Raw genomic sequence first — 24,745 nt, forward strand, 5'->3', positions numbered from 1 at the left:
CGGATACTAAGATTCTAACTCATGATATTTCTTGGAGGGAGAAATTGCTACAAACCACTACATTAGTGGGTCTTTTGTGAAGTTATAATTTGTAATTCAATAAATTAATATTGTTTTTATTCTAAGAAGCAGCATTACTAGTTGATGTGATCAAAAATCCAATTTATAATTATGGGTGTTGCTAAGCTCAATGACACTGTTACTCAATATCTGAAAATATATTACATTGAATGTACTTGGACAGTTTGATGACCAAATTAGCAGATAATTGCAATCTATAGCAAACTCTTGGCTGATTATGGCGACATCTTTGATTCATAACTTTATTAATTTTTCTAGTAGAATTGCTCCTAGATATATATACAATTCAATTAACTTCTTTTTTGGTTCATTAGTTAGGGTGGGTAGAGGAGGGAGTTTCTACAATACTGATGTATGTAAATGTATGAAGAACATGAATTATTATAATATATGCACGTCTCATTTGTAAATAAATTAAAATTCATATGTGTTAAATTATGATTTACGAAAAAGAAGAAAGCTAAAATTATATCAACACGATAATCAAGGTATTGACAGTATCAATAATATAGGTAACATATCGATGTTGATATTCATCTTGCTCTAACTACAGGGAAACATTATCTCTTATCACTGGCACCCCTGACGTACTTGTGTGTACATATAGATAATATATTCTCTTTATTGGGATGAACATATTCTTGATGTCAGACCAAGAGAAAAACATCCCTTTGATGACCATATATGTTGAACATGGACTGTTTTTATGGTACCATTAGCTCGATGGATGAATGAGGACGAAATTTGGTCCCAAGCTGATTGCATCACCCATCAACAGGCTTTGATGTAATATGTTGTCACCATTACTTTAAATTAAAATGATGGAACGAATTATGATTTTTCAACTCATTCATGCAGCCCCACTGCAAAGTGATCCCCTATTTTCTGACTTGATAAGATTACATTAACATTTCTCTTGTTGTGTGAATGTGGATTAAGTTAGATGGTAAAAGACATTATGTCTGTTTCTTTGCACTCGAGTTCGATCTCTTTCTCCCTGCCAACGTAGGTCTTGTGAGTGAGACTTTTTCCAACCTCAATAAATGTTCGTTGAATTGGGTGTGAGTCAGATTTTGATATGTTACTATCTGCGAAAAAAAAAAAAAACACTGCGGTTGATCAAGACAATAAGCAATGATTTTGAAACATAGAAAAATCAAAGGGATCAATAGCCAATGGTGACCGCCAGTTGCCATTGCTGATTAATCAAAGCAAACCAACAAGTCTCTTGAAACCCCAAAGTCAGAGAAGGGGAGAACCAAAAACATATAAGTAAATAAATAAATAAAACTTTGGCTACATACATAGATATCCTATAATTACCAAATTTTAATTGTTTTTTATATTTTTTTTAATAAAAGGTGAGAATAGCACAGGCTATGTATGAACAGTTCATGAAGTTCTCCAGAGTTGTCTGTTTTTCTCTATTTTCATGTCATGTACTTCTCTTAAAAAATCTCTCGTTCTCATAAAAACAATGTGACTTTACAGTTTATGTATTGCAAAAACCTCCATTTAAGGCTGAATTTTTACTATGTATTCTGGATTTTTTTCCCCTGATTTCAATTGAATCCCTACTGTTTCACAGAAAAGAAAACAAAAACAAAAACAAAAAACAACGTAAATTTACCTTAACATTGATGACCGACAGTTCGAGTAAACTGAGACATTGAAAATTCAAAGTTGGAAGGCCATCTACAAACTCGGCTCCCCTCATTCCCTCTTGATTTTTTGTGTACTTCCAGAGTCTATCAGACCGTTCAAATTTTATTTTATTTTCTTTCTGGAGATTATTATCCGATACAATTAATTGTAGAACCAACTTGCATAAACTGGTTGTTGATCTACAGGGACACTCCACACAGCTGTGGCCTTATAATCTCAACCCCTGTGATCTCTATAAATACAGCCTAAACCTTTCTCTTCTCTTCATCCCAACGACTCTTTACTCTTCAAACAACTCTGTTTGTCCTTTAAACTCTCCCTTTGATCATTTTCCAACTCAAGGACTCATATCATGGGTGTCTTCACGTACGAAACAGAGTTCACCTCTGTCATCCCACCAGAAAAGTTGTTCAAGGCTTTCATCCTCGACGCCGACAACCTCATCCCCAAGATTGCTCCAACAGCAGTGAAAGATACCGAGATCCTTGAAGGAGATGGAGGAGTTGGAACCATCAAGAAGGTCACCTTTGGTGAAGGTAATTAGCTAGTTCTTTTTATTTTTATTTATTTTTAATACAAGAGAGATATTGAAAAATGGGGGATTCGAAGACACTCAGATGTAGGAGTAATTGTTCTTAACTACTTGATTTACAAGTCGAGTAATTAGATAGTTCTGTATGCTCATGTTTTTTTTCTTAAGATCGTAAAAAATTATTGTAATGTGACAAGCATGGTTGACTCATTTGTTTATTTATGTTATAATTTGCAGGAAGCCAATATGGGTATGTGAAGCACAGGATCGATGGGATTGACAAAGACAACCTTACATACAGTTACACTTTGATTGAAGGAGATGTCTTGTCTGACGTAATCGAGAAGATCGCTTATGATATCAAGTTGGTGGCATCCCCCAACGGAGGATCCATTGTCAAGACCACCAGCCACTACCATACCAAGGGAGATGTTGAGATCAAGGAAGAGCAAGTTAAGGCTGGCAAAGAGAAGGCTGCCGGTCTCTTCAAGCTTGTTGAAGGCTACCTCTTGGCCAACCCCGATGCCTACAACTAAATCCAGACTTTTGTTTGTATTTATGTTTTTCCAGCTCTGTTATCAGCTGAAGGTGTGGATTTGATGTTGTTGTTTCTGCCTAAAGAGTGAGGGGGAAAAAAGGGAAAAGAAAAACTGCCCTGGCCTTGGTGTGTTAAATGTTTGTTGTCCCATATATTCCAGGTGGATTGGTATTGTACTATTTTCTACAAAATAATGAAAATCATATGTTAATGAAACTATAAATTGCATGTGCACTGGGTTCATTAGTTTCTTCGATTTCAATAGATTTAACAATTTTTTGATGTCACCAAAAAAAAATTGATTAGAACTTGATTACTCTGACGATCAAACCCCTATTTAAAGTTGGCCTCTGTCTTTGCCTTATATTTGGTACAACAACAAAAAATCACTAAAAGGATAAATTACTCAAATGGTCCTTAAATTTGTACCCGATTTACATTTTGGTCTCTAAACTGAATTATTCGTTCAAATGGTCCATCAACTTTTTATTAATCGGCGCTTTGGTCCCACCGTTACATTTTTTGTTAAATTTAGTCACGTGAGTAGCATATGCTACATTTGTGGGGGTAAATAAGACTTTTGACCTATATATCACCCCTTTATCACTACTTTATCACCTATGTATCACCACTTTATCACATATTTGGGGAACATAGGACGGTTATGAATGGTTTTACCCTTACATTTGACGGCAACATTAATATAATGTAGCGGTAGGATCAATAGAGCAGTTAATATAGAGTTGAAAGACCATTTGAACGAATAATTTAATTGAGGGACCAAAATGTAAATCGAGTATAAGTTTGAAGACCATTTGAGTAATTTATCAATTACTAAAATAATATAAAACTATGAGTCTAAAAGTTGATATCTAAAATTTATAAATAAAATTGACCGTTTAATAACATAACATAGTAAGTTTCACGCGTACACAAGCATTAAATTAATATTATTATCTTATGAATCCAACTAAAATAATGAGATAAGGAAGCTCATGGCCTATCACACTTACAAATGGCGAGGGCTTTGTTGTCTTTGAAATTGCATAAATTTGGGAATATCCATGCCATGACGAATATGCTAATTTAGGACAAACCACGATCTTTAAGATGGTGAGGTGGGACATGTGAAAAACACACAAAACTGTTTTTTTTTTTAATTTAAAAATTTTCTTATTGAGAAGGGTGATAATATGTTAAACTCATATACACTTTACAAATTTTAGGACTCGAACCCAAGACCTTTCATATAAGAAACATTTATCCCAAACCACTACACTAGTTAATCATATGCTAATATCTCAATATTAACTATCCATCTTTTACACTCATCAAAAACTTTTAGCTAATTTTCTTTTACGTTTAAAAATATAAGCACTCGATCACTTGTATTCAAAAATTATTTATTTATTTAATATATATATATTTATATATTTATATATTTTATAATCACTCGAGTAATGATCGAACCCTCTTAAATAGTGTCTAAACTCTCAAGTAATTTTTTTAGAATATATATTAAAAGGGACTGAAAAATCTTCAAAATGCTTAAAACTTTGTTAGAATATATATGGGAGATGCCAAGGCCTGCAATAATTGTTCAGATGAGCTATATCAATAAAACTATTTAGTCAACTTTAATCAGTTGATAGGGAGCAACAACAACAAAATTAATAATAAAAAGGAACTTCAACATAAGTTGTACAAATAATGGACTTGGTGTATACTTTTCCAAACTCCATTGAATTCATGGATAATAGGTGGTAGCAATAATTTAACAAGAAAAATAATTTTTTATGTAGAGAATAAAAGATATTCGATATACTTATTCTTTAGCGAATGATACATTGTATATGCCCTGGCTACCAGGGAACTTCTTCTTCTTCTTCTTTTTTGAAACATTCTCTATTAGGAGGAACGATAATATACTAAACTCACACACACTATACAGATATTAAAACTCGAATCCAAAACATTTTCTGAAAAAACAATTACTCTAAACTAGTACCATTATAGTGAGTCCTTTGTGCTAGGGAACTTATTATATATGCAAGACTAGTACTTTTTTTGGGAGGGGATTTTATTAGTAACGAAAGAAATAAATAAAATTGTCGGCTATCATGTTCTAGGCATTTGAATGGTACTATGACGCCTTCCAACAGCTTTCGGCAAAATTATTGTGTGCAGATTTTTATTTTATTGATTTTTGTAAGGTAAAGTAATTTGGTCACATGCAAGAGACAAAATGTGATACCATTATTATTACGTACTACATAGTAAGTTGCATATGTGACATTTGGTACCTAATGCAACTACTCCATCAATTCAACCAAATAGTTAATCTAGCAATCATTCAGTAAACTAGGGGGAGGGGAATTTGAATTCAAATGCAGTGTTAGGAGTACATTCACTTTAACCAATTTGGTGCCTAATTTATTTCTATGTAAATAGACATAGTTTGCAAAGGACCTACTAGTGTAGTGGTTTGGAGTATTTACTCTCTCAAGTGTGCCTCCACTAACGATCACGCAGGATCGAAGAAATTCTGGCATAGACATCCAACTAAGATTACAAACTTAGAATAATAAAAAAGATAGCTTGAAAAAAACTAAGTTATAACAATACAAATAAAACTCTCACAAAGGAGATATGAAAAGTTCTCACAAAAGAATAGGTGAAAATTACACATAGAACCCAAAGACTCTCTGCAACTTACTTCAAACATAAAGAAACAACAAAAAGAATGATGGTAAAAATCTGACGTTAAAACGCAGGTGAAAATCCGATACCGAGACGTAATCGTATGTGATAATTGGATGAAAATCATAGAAAGATGTTCATAAAGCAAAAAAGATGAGAGGTATTAAATATATTGATAGCCAATTCTGACCGCCAGCTGCTATTCTTGAAATAAAAACTCTCCAGTCTTCAATAATCAACCCCACCCCCTCCCAAATTAAAGAAGAGAAAGAAAATCAGAAAAGAACGGAAAAAAAAGCAGCTACAAAAACCAAAAATACCAAGGTGATAATTAACCAAGCCAAGCCAAATTATTGTTCTGGGTCAATTTTGTCACAATTTCTGATATGTGTATTTTGTTTTTCTTCATTTGGTTGCTTTGCCTTCAACTTTATCCGATGATTTGAAGAAGCTTTCCAAAAAATAAAGCACCATCTTTATCTAAAATTCCTACTTTTTACCATCAAATTTAAATGAGATGCCGACTGTCCAATTATCTGACAAGCAGCCTTGAAACTATGATGATCAATGGGAAAATTGAAGTTGTACCAACACATCTAGAAAGCCTTTAATTTTTTTTTTGTTATACTTTATTTGACTCAGACACAGATATGTACGTCTTAAATACTGGAAGTTGGGATATATATATATATATATATATCCAATAAATAAGTGACACAATTTGTATATTAAACATTTGAGGTTCCTTGTTAATTCAGAGACTTCCAATAAGCAAATGACAATTTGCCCCAAACTCTTCGATCTAAAGGGCAGCTCACAAGGCCCAACCTTCACTCTAAATCTATAAATACCACCTCTCTGTACTCATCTTCAACACACTCTCATCCTTCTCTAAAACCATCATCTTTGTAGTTTGTTCATTTTGCTCATCCTCAACCTTTTGATCATCACCATGGGTGTCTTCACATATGAGAGCGAGTTCACCTCTGAGATCCCACCACCAAGATTGTTCAAGGCCTTTGTCCTCGATGCTGACAACCTTGTCCCTAAGATTGCTCCACAGGCAATTAAGCATTCTGAAATCCTTGAAGGAGATGGCGGCCCCGGAACCATCAAGAAGATCACTTTCGGCGAAGGTAATTACTTAGCTTACAGTATATATGTTGTCAGACTGTTAATATGAAACCAAGGTCGTCGAATTCTTACTTGAACATGTTTTATTATTGTTCTTCAGGCAGCCAGTACGGCTACGTGAAGCACAAGATTGACTCCATTGACAAAGAAAACCATTCATACAGCTACACCTTGACCGAAGGAGATGCTTTGGGAGACAATCTTGAGAAGATCTCGTACGAGACCAAGTTGGTGGCATCCCCTAGCGGAGGATCCATCATCAAGAGCACCAGCCACTACCACACCAAGGGAGATGTTGAGATCAAGGAAGAGCATGTCAAGGCCGGCAAAGAGAAGGCCTCAAATCTCTTCAAGCTCATTGAGACCTACCTTAAGGGCCACCCCGATGCCTACAACTAAATTGATCAGATGTCTCTGTGATGCTTGGGTCTTGCCTTTACTATATGATCAGTCGAAGAAGATTTGTGTGGCTTTTCTTGTTGCTTTCTAGTCAGTCCAAAGTAGCCATAGGGTTGTTGGGCACTTGGGCTTGAAAATAAGAGTGTATGGGTTGTGATCTTCTGGTTGCTTTTTATGTTTTCGTTTGGATCAAGTTGCAGACTGAGCACAGTGTATTTATCTTCTATATATAAATTATATAATGGAACTTCCTTGTAATGAAATGTTTTACTTGCAAACAATTAGTGCAGTGAGTAAATTTCCTAAAAACTATATTCTATATTGTGCCATATAAAATTTGCAGCAAAATCAATAATTGCACACGATCAACTTGAGAATTAATTACTTCCCTACCCCAAGAGGCTATAAGAAGAATTTTTATAGTTCTCTATATTACTAGAATCCAAGATTATTCGTAAGAGATTTATAGCTCAATTAAATAAGATCAGTTACTTATGTACTCGCGTCGAAACAAAACAAAATTACAAGATTATTGGGTTTGCAAAGTTGAAAGTTTCCTTGAGTCCCATTTGGGCAACAACGACGTTAAAAACAAACCATTCATCACATCACATGCCTTCACATGTTGATCGTTGAAATGAAGAAGTTGGCAAACTTTGGGTGCAGATAGACAAACATAGGGTCGGTACATGCGTAATACTTTTTACTTTAATTAGGACAGATTTTTATATGATAACCTAAAGTAATTAAAGAGTAGACGAGCAATTATCATAAACCTCTTATGATAAACAAAAGTAATTAAAGACCACTACTAGTGAGTAATATATTATATCGAATAGTTGCAAGGATTTGGAGCCAACTTGTTTTTTATTTTCTCGAACTAGACAAACATGAACCGACTTGGTTTCAAATAAAAAATCTCAAACAGATAAGGAGTTGGGTGGGTCCTACAAGCTTTATGAATTATGACCGAAATGCAAATTCTATATATCGAATTAGACAGAGAAGAATTAATTCACAGAGAGAGCTATCTTAAGACGACTTTCTTGGCCCCAGGATCGGCTGACTTGAGCCCGTGATTTAGTCCATGTCAAGTGTCAACTAACGTTTTTTTTAAAAAAAAAATATTTTTGCGAACGGAAGTTATATAAATTAAATGGGCAGAAAGATTCGAGCTTAAGACTTTTTTTTGATATTAGAAAAAGAAGAGGCATTATCACTAGAAGAGTAAGTACTAATCAAACTAATTAATCCAGTATAATTGACCAAGAGGGGTTCCTTCATAAAATGTATATTCTCTTTATAAATTAATTATCTTGAATTTCATATTTTAAATTAGTTAAATACTAATTTCATCATCTATACTATTAAAGACTTAAAAATTAATCATTTATATTCCAAAAGAGAAAAGAAATGAAAAACAAAAGAAATTCATAAAGCACAATATTAAGGTACCCAACTCATACATTAAAAAAAAAATGAGGAAAATAAAAAATTCACAAAGCTTTAAACAAAAGAGGAAGAGAAAAAAAGATTAATACTTTAGGAGTTTATATTGCAAATATCATAAACTAACCTAGAAGATTTAAGGGAGATGAGTAAAAGAGAGATCAAGAAATTTTATGGTTTATTTGTAGAGAAAAAGAACATAATATATTAATTTATTTTAGAGTAAATATCCTAAAACTAATCTAATATATTATAATATTATATATGATATATAATATACAAATAAAAAAGATAAAAATAAAGTGGGGGCCTAGGACCACACTAATCCCATGCCGGCTCCAACCTGTCACTCATTATACAAAAAGTTATTTAATTAGAAAAATTAAGTATGGAAACTTCTCTAAAATTACCCGATTGCTTCCAAATAACACATTTGAAAAGTCGTTGGTTATTAGATTTTAGTTTATTTTATTTTATTGGTGTCACGCCATTCAAAGACTAAGTCATGAGAGCTAAATGTTACAACATGTTGTACACGACCAAGACTTGAATCCTTCTACCTACGTCTTAGGTTTGAGCTGGAGAAGAAAAGAAAGAAATTGAAAAAGAAAATGAAAAACAAACAAAATACAACTGTCTATAAATATATTGATCACTATATTGACTGTGACTCAACCTTAATTGCGTCCTTAACCATTTGAACAACTATTGAGTATTTTACACCATTAATTTAAATTTGTCCGTATAGCTAATAAGGAAATATTTTTGCTCACTACTTTAACTTAAGGTGTATCCTCAACACTTTTCTTAATACTTAACACGTGTTCATAGGCATAACCTGTCACACCCCGGACCGGCTCCGCCGTAGCAGGATATTGTCCGCTTTGGGCCTGGCTACATTCTCACCAGCCCGCACGGTTTTGTTTCTGGGAGCTCACAAAGCAACTTCCCAGGGTGGTCACCCATCCTGGGATTGCTCCAGCCTCCAACTCGCTTAACTTCGGAGTTCTTACGAACCCGAAGCCAGTGAGCTCCCAAAAGGCCTCCTACTATGAGGATGCGAGGTGTGCCATATAAGGCACATCACCCCCTCTCCGTTTGGTCAATGTGGGATCTCACAATCCACCCCCCTTAAGGGATCCGACGTCCTCGTCGGCACACTCGCACCACACGGCAGAGTGGCTCTGATACCAAACTGTCACACCCCGGACCGGCTCCGCCGTAGCGCGATATTGTCCGCTTTGGGCCTGGCTACATTCTCACCAGCCCGCACGGTTTTGTTTCTGGGAGCTCACGAAGCAACTTCCCAGGGTGGTCACCCATCCTGGGATTGCTCCAGCCTCCAACTCGCTTAACTTCGGAGTTCCTACGAACTCGAAGCCAGTGAGCTCCCAAAAGGCCTCCCGCTATATTGATGCGAGGTGTGCCATATAAGACACATCACCCCCTCTCCATTTGGTCAATGTGGGATCTCACATAACCATAGTTAACTCTTTACTTTGTATTTGTAGAATCGTGATTATATCCACGAACACATGACTAGTGTTAAAAAGAATGATGAGAATATACCTTGAGTTAAAATAGTGAGCACAAATACTCTTTAAAAATAATTCAAATCTTAGCGGGATTGAGAAGCAAGTGAAAACAAATGCAAGTAAATTTGGAGCAATTTGACTATTTGAATTTGATTAAATTTGTACAAATCCTGGCTCTTACTAGCTATAAAATAATTAAGATAAGATTAAAGGTTGTTTTGAACTTGTGACTAATAAATACACATATAATATTTCACACAAATTAGACTATCAATTTCATTACAATTTAGAACTCAATATTCGATAATCAATATAGAAATTCAACTGAACTAATAAAGCAAACAACCGTACAATAAGATATAAATAAATAAATAAATTTTAAAAAAATAGACTTTATATCCATGATGATCCATTTTGTTTGTTATAACTTATAATAATGCACATTGTGGAGTCGTCGGCAGAAGGGCTTCGAAACAGCAGATATTAAGGAGGTCGCTGTCTCTTGAAAACATCAACACAAGTCAGTGTTTATGCTTTTAACTAACTACATACCTGGTCTTTTCTTTTGTTTTTCATTGCTATATGAATAAAAACTACTTTATCTTAGGCACGTAACAAATTAGATTTTTTTTTTTTTTCCTGTTAAGAATTCATTTGCCGTCACTATAGTGAACCTCAAACAATCCTAATTCTGACTTATTTGTCCATTGGCCCAATATAATTAATTAATAGATATTTAGTCATATACCCATTTTTATCCTTAAAATTATAAATAAACTCTACATCATTTAATTTTTATAAACATACATAAAAAAACTCAAAAAATGACAGCTTGACCTATTGAATTTAATTTTGATTATTAAATTACTTTGATGCCCTCTATTGAGTGTTTTGGACTTTTTTATGAGGTTTTGGGTTTGAGTTTGTTTTAAGAAATCTATGTCAGTTTTGTAATTGAAAAGAAGTTAAAAGTCTTTTTGTTATGTTGTAAATGGGTATTGGGTATGTTTCTAAAGTCCATTTTATATATGATTTTTTTATAATTTAGGCTTCTATATTTGGTATAATAGTGAATCTCCCAATAATTAACTCTTATCTACATTGGCCTGAAAAAAGCTAACTCGATTTTTGTTTGTTTGTATTTTTTAATACAAGCGATCTTGTGTTTTTTTAAATAGAAAATTAGTTAAATACCCATTTCTAGACATAAAACTATAAAAATACCATATACTATTTAATGTATATAAACACACCCAAAAAATCAATAGCTGTATATTTTTTAATTTAATTATTAAGATGAAATAACTTTATTACCCTTTTAACATAAAATTGGAATTCCTAATAAACACCATATCAAAACTCACAACCTCTAGTCTCTCATCTTCATCTTCAACCCCAATTTTCAGTTTTTGTTCTTCCACCTCAGTTTTGACGATGAAATCCTAAGCTCTATTCTCAAATATATATATATATATATAGACCCGACCCAATTTTCGCTTTGGAATTCGAGCCAAGTCCTGTGCGTGTCCGACACCTGGCGAAATGTCGGGCACAAATGACCTTTTTACCCTTCTCGTTTCAAAAGCTTTTTAAAATTTCCCTTAGACTTCTGCCGAAAATTCGGCAGAGTCTCCCCTGTATTTTGACCAAACCCAAATTTTTCCACCTGTCAAACAATCAAATAAATCCACACCAACTGCCAGAATGGGATAACCAAATATTTGCCAGCTTCAGTTTTCCACTAAAACTAGATATCAGAGCAATTTCTAAAGTTCACAGGGTTTCAAGGATTTTTCCACAAAACTCTACCTTACTTGGTGGCGCGGAAGCTAGGGATGGCCCAGTGGTGGATCCTGCGCACTTCTACGGCCTGGGGGCGAAAAACAGATTGAAAATGTGAGTTGACAAAAATAAGGTTCTTGGAAACAATTTTATAACCATAATAACCCCCATTTAAAAATAAGTAAGGATATAACTCGATGGTTTATCTATATTTCAATACAAGGTATTCAATTAAGTATGTAAAAAAAACTACTGATGAATATACTCGTATAACTGAACAGATATATATATATATATAAGATATAAATGCGCGAATATCAAAGAAACTGGTATAAATTAACTGAAAGTCATAACTGGATAAAAGAAAGCTCAAAATCTTTTGAAACTACCACCTATTTGTACCCCTGTCATATCCGTCAATTCTCCTGGCAGGTCTCGGGCGTCACACAGTCTATCCGAGCCGCAAACTGGCGAAATCAGGGGACTATGATCAGCCTGGTCCGCCGGCAGGTCTCGATGACACCAAGTCAACTTGAGCCGCTCTGGCAGGATACAGGGGACCGTAGTCAGCCTGATCCGCAATCCTGGCAGGTCTCGGGGACACAGTGTCAGCGGAGCCGCAATCCTGGCATGTCTCGGGACACCAAGTCTGCCGAGCCGCAAATCCTGACATTCACGGTCCAAGCATCCCCGTAACTCGTGAGGCAAAGTCAAGTGCACTGATGTAAACTAAAATCGGACTGGATGTCAGTAGACATCGGTCCAACTTTGGGTAATCACCAAATAAAGGGTGGGTACATAGTGGTTCTAGAATAAACTATTTTTAGAAAAATCTAATAACTCACTGCCTTTTTGTGAAACTGAAATTTTACTGCTGTCTCCTCTGATAGAGTTCTCAAACTCTGCTTTTTATATTACTGGAGCTTCAGTAACTAAACAACACGTAAATCAAAGCATTGTACCGCACAAATCACGTTCGAAATAAATAATTCATAAAACTTCTTCAAGATCAAATAATGAAATTAACCCATATAAACTGATTTATAAAAGCTTATTTGTATAAAATCATTATAAAATCATTTAAGTAATCTCATTTATATAAATCATTTATATAACTCATGCATATAAAATCGTTTATGAAAGAAAGTCCACTCACTGATGGTCCGAGCTAATTGGACCCTTCAAAGGTCCCTCCTGTGGGTCGACTGGACCTCTGGTGCCTGATTATCCATGAATAATAAATCAATAAACAGCTGAATAAAAAGAATTTAAATTAAACACCCTGCCCCCGGCTCCTAGAAATACGTGCGCTCAATTTTTAAGTTACTCATATGCCCACATTAGCCTTTCAGACTCTTAAATCAGTTTTGGAAGACTCGACGCTTGACTAAGCGATAAACCACCAGACCGGCCAATCCGGGACCCCGTGGGTCCACGGTCTCCGATGGCCAATCTGGGCTTCTCTGAAGGTTCCTGATAGAGAAGGAACCATGTTCCGCGAGTTTGGTCCTAAACGAACGGTCGGATTGGCCAAAATCGCGTTATCGCTTAAAATCCAAACCCTAGCCCTAGGGTTCGCGATTTCGGAGTATCCGGGACTCCGATTTGCAATCCGTCGAATCCTACACGATCCTGGAATCATGTAGACAGACATATCCAAAATTCAGTGCGATCTGACGATTAGACGACACTACAACCAAGGATCGCGCGATATGAAAAATCCGTTCGGGGCTCAAACAGACTCCGAATCGAGATCCGCGAAATCCTACGCGCTCATGACGACACGAGGGTCACAAAACTGCACAGAATTACACCCACGCACCCCAGCACGCGCGGGCAGATTCGGGTGTCCAAAGCGATTTTGGGTTGCCGAAAAATCTCGGAACCAAGACTCCAAACTCCTATCCTAGGTAAAATACCCCATTTGGAGTCACTTTTGTTCTTGGACATACCCCAAAAAGTGACCAGAAACGGCCGATCACGGCGGCCAAAATTTTGGCCAAATTTCAAGTCGAAAATCGAACGTGTTAGAGGCAAAATCGATCGAGACCCATACATCCATCAGCTAGAACACGAAAAATAACTGAGAAACCATACCTTAATCGATCGATTTGGTGGAGAATTGAGGGAGAATGAAGAGCTCAAAGTTCAAACTGGAAATCCGGCAAAAATGGTGTTTTTCGGCGAGCTCCGGCCACGGAAACGGCGGCGGCTGGTCAAGAAATGACGGCGGTCGAGTGGTGTTTCGTTTGGTACCAATGGCGGAGATCGACTCCAAGTGTGGCGGCTGTGGCGGACGTGGCGACGTCGGGAAGGCGCAGAGGTCGGCTGGTCGCACTGGAATCGGGAGGAGAGAGAGAGAGGAGAGAGAAGAAGGAGAGGTATAAAAATCTGACTTTTTGACCAAATTATCATTTTGCGCTTCGCGGTATTTTGATCGTATTTTGTTCGTTACAACTCCGATTCGGGTCTACTCCATGTCTATGGACTCGTTTCGCCGTGCACTACGCAACGGCGCAAGCGGAATTTTCAAATTCTTTCTCGATCAAAAAGTCAAATTTTCTCCCATTAAAATATGCGAGGGCAAAATCGTTTTTTGGGTAGAATAAGGAAATCCTAATTTTTAGATATTTTGGTTTGGGTTATTACATATATATATATATATATATATATACAGTCCCGATCTCTTGGACCACAGGAGTCCAAGAGATTGTGGTCACCCACCGTTGGATATTAATCCAATAGTTCAAAATGATATATATAAATGCAATATGACATAAATGATTATTACCCGATTCAAGTCAACCGTTGAATTTACATCCAACGGTGAGTGACCATAAATCTCTTGGACTACAGGGGTCCAAGAGATCAAGACTGTATATATATATATATATATGATGAAGTCATAGGATTCTGATTGTGTACGGTAACTATTTCTTCTAATTCTACTTAATTTGTCTTTTGGATATAGGAAAACTAGGAGACCCCTTTCCAAGCCCGTGGATATAAACTTGTAGCCATCTCAATTCAGGGAACATCAAGCAGTAATGTTTTGGAAGATGGAGTTGAGGAAGGCTCTGCCTTCAAGCATGTTAGTCCAAATGGAAAGACAAAAGCTAAAGTCAGAGGCACTGGCACTGGCAATCCATTAGATGCTGGATCTGTGAAAAATTTGGAGGATTTGCAACATGAGCAAATGGACAATGACTTGGCGGATTCAGGGGATGAAATGACTCACGGTGCATTGGTGACTTGGCTCAGTATAAAATCCTATTCGATCAGTGATCTTCGATTTTGAGGTATTTGATTTTTTTTTTTAATTTGAATTCATATTCAATTTTATTGTAGTATGATTTGGGTGATTTCATGTTCAATTAATTAAGTTGTTGGTTAAGTTTTCATAATTTTTGCAGTTTTGGAGTCTAAATTTGAAATGTAGATCTCATTCTTCTTGATTTTATATGTTTATTTTTGTTATTGTCGATTTGGAGATAAGCCATTGGATTTTCTGATTTCATTCTAATTTGTATTTAGATATTCGTTTGAGTTTTAAATTGTGATTTTAATTTCTTTTTGTTTATAATTTGGATTGATTTCAGATTCGGTTTGGTTGTGGATTTGCTTTTGTGTTTTGGTTTGAGTTATGGTTACAAATTTGTGATTTTTGATTCGGTTATCATATTAATTGAGGTTTTTTTTTCAATTGAATCTGAGTATATTCGTGTTTTTTCTGTTTATGCACTATTGATTTTTGAGTCGACTATAATTTGTTGTTAGGTAGTAGTGTTATTACCTTATATTGGAACTTTACATACATGCATTAGAAATAGGATTTCATAGGAAACAAGGATTGTTATTACCTTATACTGAAACTTTACAGTGGTAGACATGCATTAGAAATAGGATTTTATATGAAACTAGCAGTTTTATTACCCTATACTGGAACTTTACAAGGGGTAGACATGCATTAGAAATAGGATTTCAGAGGAATTAGAAATAGGATTTCAAAGGAATCTAGCAGTGTTATTACCCTATACTGGAACTTCACAAGGGGTAGACATGCATTATAAATAGGATTTCAGAAGAATCTAGTAGTGTTATTACCCTATACTGGAACTTTACAATGGTAGACATGCATTAGAAATAGGATTTCATAGGAAACAAGCAATGTTATTACCCTGTACTGGAACTTTATAGTGGTAGACATGCATTCAAAATAGGATTTCATTGGAAACAAGCAGTGTTATTACCCTATACTGGAACTTTACAGTAGTAGACATGCATTCGAAATAGGATTTCAGAGGAAACAATCAGTGTTATTACCCCATACTGAAACTTTACAGCCATTAATCAATATGAAAGTAAACTAGCAATGTTAACAATAGGTATATGACTAAATATTTCTTTCTTTTTTGAGTTGCTAAAAGCCGACCATTTTATAGTCCTATGCAATCAGTTCAATAATGAAAATCCAATATAGTTTCAAGATTTTGTCCTAGATTCGAATCTAAAATACTGTTATTACCGTAGACTGAAACTTTACAGTGGTAGATATGCATTAAAAATAGGATTTCATAGGAAACTAAGAGTGTTATTACCTTGTAGTGGTCGACATGCATTAGAAATAGGATTCCATAGGAAACAAGCAGTGTTATTACCTGATACTGGAACTTTACAACTATTAATCAACATGACAGTAAAGTGTTAAGAATATGTATTCGATTAAATATCTCTTTCTTTTTTGAGTTGCTGAAAACTGACTATTTTATAGTCATATGCAGTTAGTCCAATAGTGAAAATCCTATATAGTTTCAAGATTTTGTCTTGGATACAAATCTAAAATACTGTTATTACCATAGACTGGAACTTTATAGCAATTAGTCACCATTACAATAAAGGTTTGGTTTCTAAATTTCTTACCTCGGAAGCCTTTTTGTAATAACTCAAACCTAAAATTCATAATTAAGGAATAATTTAATTTAAGAAAAGACAATTTTGCCCTTGGAATATTTTATTAAGGAAAAATTAACTTTTTGACCGAGAAGGAATTTGACAATTCTACAGACACCGTTGCGTAGAGCACGGTGAAATGAGTTCATAGACACGTAGTGGGCCCGAATCGGAGTTGTAACGAGAGAGTTATGGTCAAAAGAGTCTCAGTGGCAAAATCGTAAATTTTTCGAAGTTGGTTTTTATAAAAACCAGCTTTCTCTCTCTCTCCCTTTCTCTCTCCCGCGACCTCTCCGCCCCTCCTCCTTCTTCACCTTGTAACTCCGGCCACCGACCACGGCTGTGGACGGGACCGGTACCAAAATGACCGGGACGACTTCCTCTTCCTACCCCAGCCACCTCCCGCCGCCAGCCGCCGCGGATTCGCAGGAATTTAGAGAAGAAGCGGCCGACGTCGTCCGAACTTCAAAGCCGTCGATCTCCTTCCTCTGGCCACCAATTTCGTCGACCCAGGTATGAATTTTGAACCTCTCGAGCTGTTCTAACTGCTTGTTGGGTAGGAATTGATCGATTCATAGTGTAGCTATTGGATTTTTGAGTTTGAAGTTTCGGCCAATTTTCGGCCTCTGTGATCAGCCACTTCTGATCAGTTTTTGGGGTAGGTCCAAGAACAAAAGTGACTCCAAATATGGTGTTTTACCTAGGGTAGGAGTTTGGAGCCGTGGTTTGAAGTTTTTCCGGCGAGGTGTAATCGCTTTGGACACCCATCGCTGCCGGCGCGTGCTGCGGCGTGTGGGTGAGGGTAGTGCAGTGGCACTATGTCTTGTTGCGATCCTGAGGTTGTAACGAGCGCGTAGGATTTCACGGATCTCAATTTGGATACCGTTTGAGCCCCGAACGAATTTTTCATATTGTGCGAATTCCGGGTTCGATACTGTTGAACCGTTGGATCGCGCTCAATTTCATATATGTTGTTCTAGATAATTTCAGAATCGTGTAGGATTCGACGGATTGTGAATGGAGTCCCGGATACTCCGAAATCGCGAACCTTGGGGCTAGGGTTTAGAAATTTTACGATTTATACGATCGTGGTCAATCCGATCATCAGTTTCAGACCAAACTTGCAGGACATGATTCCTTAAATGTGAGGAACTTAAGGGAACTCTCAGATTGGTAATTGGAGGTCATGGACCCCACGGGGTTCTGTATCGACCAATATGGAAGTTTATCGCTTAGTGAAGTCTCGAGTCTTTTCAGACGGTTTTAAACATTTGAAATGTCTAAGTGGACAGAAAAATGACTTTAAAGTTAGTGCACGCGCTTCTAGAAGTCGGGGGTTAGGGTTTTACTTAAAAACTTATACCGAGCAGTTTTATTAATTAAATATTCATGATGGTTTACCCAGGCACTCGGGACCAGGCAGACCCTCAGAAGAGACCTTCGGGAGGTCTAGCTAGCTCGGACCAGGAGTGAGTGGACTTTTCTTTTATAAATGATTTTATATAAATGAGTTTCATTATTTGATCTTGAATAAGTTTTATTAACTGTGATTTTTCATAGCATGCTTTATGAAGTTAAATATTTTACTTATATGCTGCTTAGTTGATTATGCTAAAGAGTTATAGAAAACAGAGTTTGAGATTTATATCAGATAAAATAGCAGCATAGTTTAGATTTGCCAAAATACAGTTATTTGTCAGACTTTTCAAAGATATTTTATTTTAAACTACCGTGAGTACCCAACTACAGTTGTTACCTTCAGTTATGCCGATGTCTACAAACATCCAGTTTACCCTCAGTTTTTTCAGTGCACTTGACATTTGCCTCACGAGTTTCGGGGACGCCAGGACCGTGATTGCCAGGATTTGCGGCTCGGATTGACTTGGTGTCACCGAGACTTGCCAGGATTTGCGGCTCGGATTGACTTGGTGTCCCGAGACCTGCCAGGATTTGCTGCTCGGGTTGACTTTGTGTCACCGAGACCTGCCAGGATTGCGGATCAGGCTGACTACGGTCCCCTGAATCCTGCTAGTTTGCGGCTCGGGTTGACTTTCTGTCGCCGAGACCTGCCAGCGGATCAGGCTGACTATAGTCCCCTGAATCCTGCCAGTTTAAGGCTCGGATAGACTTTGTGTCGCCGAGACCTGCCAGGAGAATTGACAGAATTACAGGGGTACATCCGAGTGGTAGTTTTAATTGATTGCAGTGCTTTTATGCAAGGTTTGAGTACATTGCTTTTATGCACGTTTAATTACAGTGTTTTTATGCAAGTTTTGATTTCAGTGCTTCCATGCAAGTTTTATTGATTTTAAATGTGATTGTATATATATGCATATAATTTGTGAATGCTTGGAATTTAGCATAATTCAAATGCAGTTTACATATTCAGCTTTACATGACTATATTTTTTTTTAGTGGGGGTTATTATGTTCATAAATTGTTTTCGAGAACTCTATTTTTGTCCACTCACACTTTCAAGTGTTTTGCACCCCCAGGCTATAGCATGCACAGGAAATCCACCACCGGGCCATCTTGACTTTCGCGCCTTCTTGTTACAAAAGTGTTGGTTTGTAAAAAGATTCCCTTATCTGTATACTATTAGAACTGCTCTGATATTTGCCCTAGATTGAGAACTGGACTGGATATTGTATCTTAAGTATGCTGGCAGTTGGTTGTGTGGATATTTTTGCTCGTTTTGACAGGTGCAAGTTTTAGGATTGAGCAAATTACAGGGGAGACTCTGCCGAATTTTCGGCAGGAGTCAAGGTCAAAATACAGTTTGAAAGGCAAATAGGTCAGTTGTGCCCGACATTCGCCAAGTGTCGGACACGCACAGGGTCCGACTCGAATTCCAAAGCTGAATTTGGTTCGGGTCCTGTCACTTTTCTTGTTGAAATTGTTCTCTGAAATTTTGTCCTTGTTTTGTAGGTGGAGGTTAGTGTGTGGTGTTGGTTTTTGAAAGTATATCAAGTTTGGTGGTAATTATGGAGTTTTAGTTTGCATAAATGATGAAGACAGTGAAATGAATAGACGTTTTGCAAAGATGGTTTAATGAAGATGCATGCTTGAAGTTACGATTTTCAAGACAGTTTTGTGTTGTAATAAAATGTTTGGACTTTTTGTAACCAAGAAAAAAAAAAATGTTTGGGGGTTTTTATAAAATTGGGTGTTTTTTGATTTTTTTGATTTTTTTTTTTTTTTTTTTTTTTTTTTTTTTTTTTTTTTTGTTGGGCATTTTTTTTTTTTTTTTTTTTTTTTTTTTTTTTTTTGTTGGGCATCAGTGGCAATTCTGTAATTTATAGGAACTTCAACATCAATTTCTTATATAATAAATGAATTTTTGGTGTATTTTTAAAGTGCATTTTATGTGGAGTTTTTTTATAATTTCAGCTCCTATTTTGAGTATATTAGTGAAGCTCACTTTTTTAAAAGCAAAGTTTATAGAGCAAAAACACATCATACTCCTCCCATGTCCATCATGCAATCTACTTGTTTTGATAGGTGACAATTGGAGTTCAATAAGGTATCCAAGTCCAAGGCCATCAAGATCCACAGCTCAATCTCGTCTTTCCCTTTGCTTATAGGCAAATGAACCTTGAAAAGGTCGCCCCTTGAAATTATTTTAGAATATATTGCACAAATCACAAGTCTTTGAACAAACCGAAGAAATTTCGGGAACAAGAATTGATGTCTCAACTTCAACCTATATATACTTCCCATGGACCATCCTCACGGACCAAAGCTTCTTAATACTCTCCACACAAATTAGCCCATCTTTCCAAGATATAATTTCTTACTATATATCTTCAACTCTCTGAATTACTATGGGTGTCATCACGTGTACAGATGAGTACACTTCCCCAATCCCTCCAGACAGGTTGTTCAAGGCCTTGGTCCTTGATGCTCACAACCTTGTCCCAAACCTCATGCCTCAGGCTGTTAAGAGCATTGACACCCTCCAAGGTGATGGAAGGGCAGGAAGCATCAAGCAATTCAACTTCGCCGAAGGCATGTCTAGCTAGTTACCACAACGTTTTTTTTAGGGAAATGTTCTATTACCAGATTGTGAATCTAGCACCACTACATATTAATTTTTGTTTGAACGTGTAGTGGCAGATTGAAAATTTGGCCGGCAACATAATATTACCTTGGATTATATAATTTAAACAGTTTTTATAAGATTATTTTCTTCATGCAGGTAGCGAACTAAAATCTGTGAAAAACCGTGTTGATCAGGTGGATGAAGAGAACTTTGTATATGGCTACACCTTGATTGAAGGAGATGCCTTAGTAATGGAGAAACTTGAATACGTTTCTTATGAGGTTAAGTTTGAGGCTGCAGAAGATGGTGGTAGTAAGAACAAGATGGTGAGCAAGTACCACACCAAGGGTGACTTTGTGCTGCAAGAGGAAGATATAAAAGCTGGCAGGGAAAAGGCATTGGGGATGTACAAAGTCGTAGAAGCCTACCTCCTCCAAAACCCTGATGCCTATGCTTAAAGCCTTAAACTTTACGTACAAAGAGAAGAGACCCAAAAGAAAATTTCTCTTGGGCTGTGCTTTCACTAGTTTATGGGGCTTCATAATAAGGACTTCTTTGCTTGATATGCTTGTGACTCTAGTTGATCTGGAGTCCTTCTGTAATGCGGGCCTTATTTAAGACCCCTAGACAAGATCATATCTCTTAACTGTTGGAACAAACTATCCAATTTGATCTAATTGCTAATTAATTTGATCCAATAATTAAGAGATAGGGCCTCATCTAAGGACCTTATAAGGCCCTCACTATAGAATTGTAGGGTTTATTTGAACATTTTCTCCATTATATTCAATTTTAGTCTCAATTCCTTGGAGATTGGCAACAAAGAAATGTGATAAATAAATAAGCTTCCTACATAATATTGATTGAAATATCTTTCTTCTTTGCCCCGGAAAATGTCTTTTATTTATTTAATACAAAAGATATGGGGAGAGAGGAGAACACAAGACCTCAGCTGCAAGAATAACTGCTCTCTTTTAAAAAAAAAAACTACAAACTCCTTGCTGGTTTGGAAGAAACTGTCTTTAAATGAAGGGAACTGTGCATTTTTCAATTTTTTTGGGCCTATCAGCTGAATTCTATACCGGTTCTTGGGTCCGATGCTGGTAGGCTGAAATGGGTCTTGTTTTGCTACAAAACCCAAAACTATTTTGAGAACTATTAGCAAATATATATCTTGTTGTTGTAAAAGTGGAGCCCACTACTATTCATTACTGTTCATTACTATTCATTACTGTTCATTTGGCGGCTGATAGGGTTTGTCTGTCACGGGTGAATAGTGATCTACTATTCATTACTGTTCATTTGGCGGCTGATAGGGTTTGTCTGTCACGGGTGAATAGTGATGAATAGTGATTTTCTCAGCCTATAAATAAGAAGAGAAACGGAAAGAAGAAAAAAAAAAGGAAAGAAAAGAGAGAAGAGAAAGCAGAGAGAAATTTTCCTAGAGAGAAACTTCAGTGAGCCACATATGTTGTAAACACTAAAGTTGTAGCCATATCATTTTATAGTGAAAAAGTTACTGCTGCTGCTCTCCGAGGACGTAGGCATAGTCGAACCTCGTTAAATGCTGTGTCTCATCTACTTTACGTACAACTCAAAATATCCGCACATATCTCAGGTTATTTTATAACACGTTATCAGCACGATAGTCTCTCCTTTTATTTCTGAAATTTTTCAACTCAACACTATGTGGTTATTCCTCTGTCCTCTTTACTATCATTTAAAGTATGGTGCGGCATTAACGTCCATACATCAATTTAATTTGTGAATTTACTTTACAGCAAATTAACCTACTTTAAAGGGTGGTGCGGGATTATCGTCCACGCCTTTACTGTCATTTAAAGTATGGTGCGGCATTAACGTCCATACAGCAATCTAATTTGTGAATTTACTTTACAGCAAATTAACCTACTTTAAAGGGTGGTGCGAGTTTATCGTCCATGCCTTTACTGTTATTTAAATGTATGGAGCAGAATTAGTGCCCATACAAGCACGTTTACTTTACCGCACATTTAAAGTATGGTGCGGGATTAATGTCCATACAAGTAATTTATTTAAACGGTAATTTATTTTATGGATTAATTGTGCTATATGATGAGTTTTTACAGTATACAGATCAGGACCAGAAGTTCCTTGATCCTCATCATACATTTACATCAGGACTTGAAGATCCTTGATGATGATATTGATATGAGAGCTGGCAGTCTTTCCGGTACTATATTTGTAAACATGTGATCGGACTTAAGGGTCCTTGATCCCTGACATGTGAATAAGGACCTGGGTTTCCTTAATGATGTAACAGTACCTTATTGGTTAAAAGTGCCGTACACATGAATAATAACTGTACTGGCAAATGTACTGCACATATGAATAGATATGTATTCATGATTGATGAATAGTACTATTCACATGAATAGTGACGTATGCATAAATATTAACCATTTTGGGAAACCGTCACTATATACAAAATGGAACCTGCAGTTCCTTAAACTCATGGATAAACAATTAAATGAGATGCCAGAAGTTCCTCAAAATATGGACAATTATGTAAGGGCTTGAAGTCCCGAAATATGTATAGAAAATTGTAAAAATGTCCATACAATGAGAATATGTGATTTTGGCCTGAAGTTCAAAATCTAACAAGTGTGGAGAACCTAAAGTTCCAAGAGTTAAATGGACAACCTTTGAGGTATTATTGCAAATTGTGGTACACCACAAATTTTCTTGGCATAAGAGAATGATGAATTTAATAAAGTTCGATTTTGTTATAATCGACACCTCAAGGAAGAAATATATTTTGTGAATCCTGTTGTTAAGAATACACCGTGAAATGGATAATATCAGTATAAAAATCAAATGATGAATTGAGGCTCCCCACATATTTTGTTACATCTGGGCCGGAAGCCCATGGATCCAAATATATGAGAGATCCTAAAACTTGAAGTTGTGGGTATATAGTAGTTAATGTTCTTCACTACTATATTGAGATATTATCGTAGCTTTTATTCAATTCATATTTCATGTCCATTTGAAAATGGCTAATAAATTATGAGTTTGGGTTTAACCCAGACCAAAAGTTCTGGGCTCACATGCATGGAAATATGAGAGATTTGATGTGGTTATTTGAACCTATAAGGCACAAGGTTCCAAACCGTCATTTTGAAAAGACGTAAAAACCACATATGCAAGTTTAAGAATGTGCGCAATTATTATTATAAAAGGAAAGGAACATACAACAGATAGATTTTTACACCTGCAATGAAAGTACAGGCCCTGTAAAATCTATAAAATTACATTATGTTCTGGAAGCCTCTGAAGGAAGAGGACGGCGCTTCTTAAGCCTAGCCATGAGCCTCTCATGGTCTCCCAAAATTTTTTCATTTGAGACCTGCAGCATGTCTAGCTTTCTCTGTGTATCAACAGAGTACGAACTCACCAGTTTCAACAAGGAATTATTCTCTCCTTTGAGTTTCTCAACCTCTTTTTGAGACTCATGAAGCATTCTTTGAAGAGAATAATTTTCAGTTGTCAGCTTCTGAACCTCGCTTGCTCTAACACGCAAACGATCAGCCAAGTTAGAAACAGAAGCAGCACTCTGAATGCTAGAAGCCATTGAGTCATTAATAGCTTCTTCCTCAGACCTCCCTGTCAACAACATTTCATCCATTGGAATAATGAAATTCCTAGCTACTGTGACAGCAGTAGCATCATCCATCATCACAGAATCATTAACTGTGAGATGACGATTTTGGGATATAAAGGATGGACGCCAAACTTTGGCGTCACTGGTTGTTTTGGGAGCATCATTTAAATTGAAATTATTTGGGCAGGAAGAAGAGGAAGCCATTTTAAGAAGGTTTCAAAGAAAGTCTTACAAAACTAAAGTTTCAGAAAATGAAGGAAGTTGAGTTGAAACAAAGTTGAGTTGAAACGCAGTT

At 36.3% G+C, this 24,745-nt stretch overlaps 3 protein-coding genes across 3 annotated transcripts; all 3 read left to right on the plus strand.

Annotated features, from left to right (window-relative positions):
* The first annotated feature begins 1,837 nt into the window (after window positions 1-1,837).
* On the plus strand, window positions 1,838-3,044 carry LOC117614274 (major allergen Pru ar 1). The gene is made up of 2 exons (XM_034343026.1): window positions 1,838-2,282; window positions 2,516-3,044. Exons 1-2 carry the CDS (start codon window positions 2,099-2,101, stop codon window positions 2,812-2,814), a joined length of 483 nt encoding a protein of 160 aa, XP_034198917.1. The 5' UTR covers window positions 1,838-2,098; the 3' UTR covers window positions 2,815-3,044.
* Window positions 3,045-6,276: 3,232 nt separating this feature from the next.
* On the plus strand, window positions 6,277-7,358 carry LOC117616831 (major allergen Pru av 1). Its single transcript, XM_034346259.1, has 2 exons — window positions 6,277-6,652; window positions 6,751-7,358. The coding sequence occupies exons 1-2, from the start codon at window positions 6,469-6,471 to the stop codon at window positions 7,047-7,049; spliced, it is 483 nt and encodes a 160-aa protein (XP_034202150.1). The 5' UTR covers window positions 6,277-6,468; the 3' UTR covers window positions 7,050-7,358.
* A 13,231-nt stretch (window positions 7,359-20,589) lies between these two features.
* Window positions 20,590-21,265, plus strand: LOC117616406 (major allergen Pru ar 1-like). Its single transcript, XM_034345717.1, has 2 exons — window positions 20,590-20,773; window positions 20,964-21,265. The coding sequence occupies exons 1-2, from the start codon at window positions 20,590-20,592 to the stop codon at window positions 21,263-21,265; spliced, it is 486 nt and encodes a 161-aa protein (XP_034201608.1).
* Window positions 21,266-24,745: the final 3,480 nt, after the last annotated feature.

Source organism: Prunus dulcis, chromosome 1 (genome assembly GCF_902201215.1).
Source record: "Prunus dulcis chromosome 1, ALMONDv2, whole genome shotgun sequence".
Taxonomy (NCBI): domain Eukaryota; kingdom Viridiplantae; phylum Streptophyta; class Magnoliopsida; order Rosales; family Rosaceae; genus Prunus; species Prunus dulcis.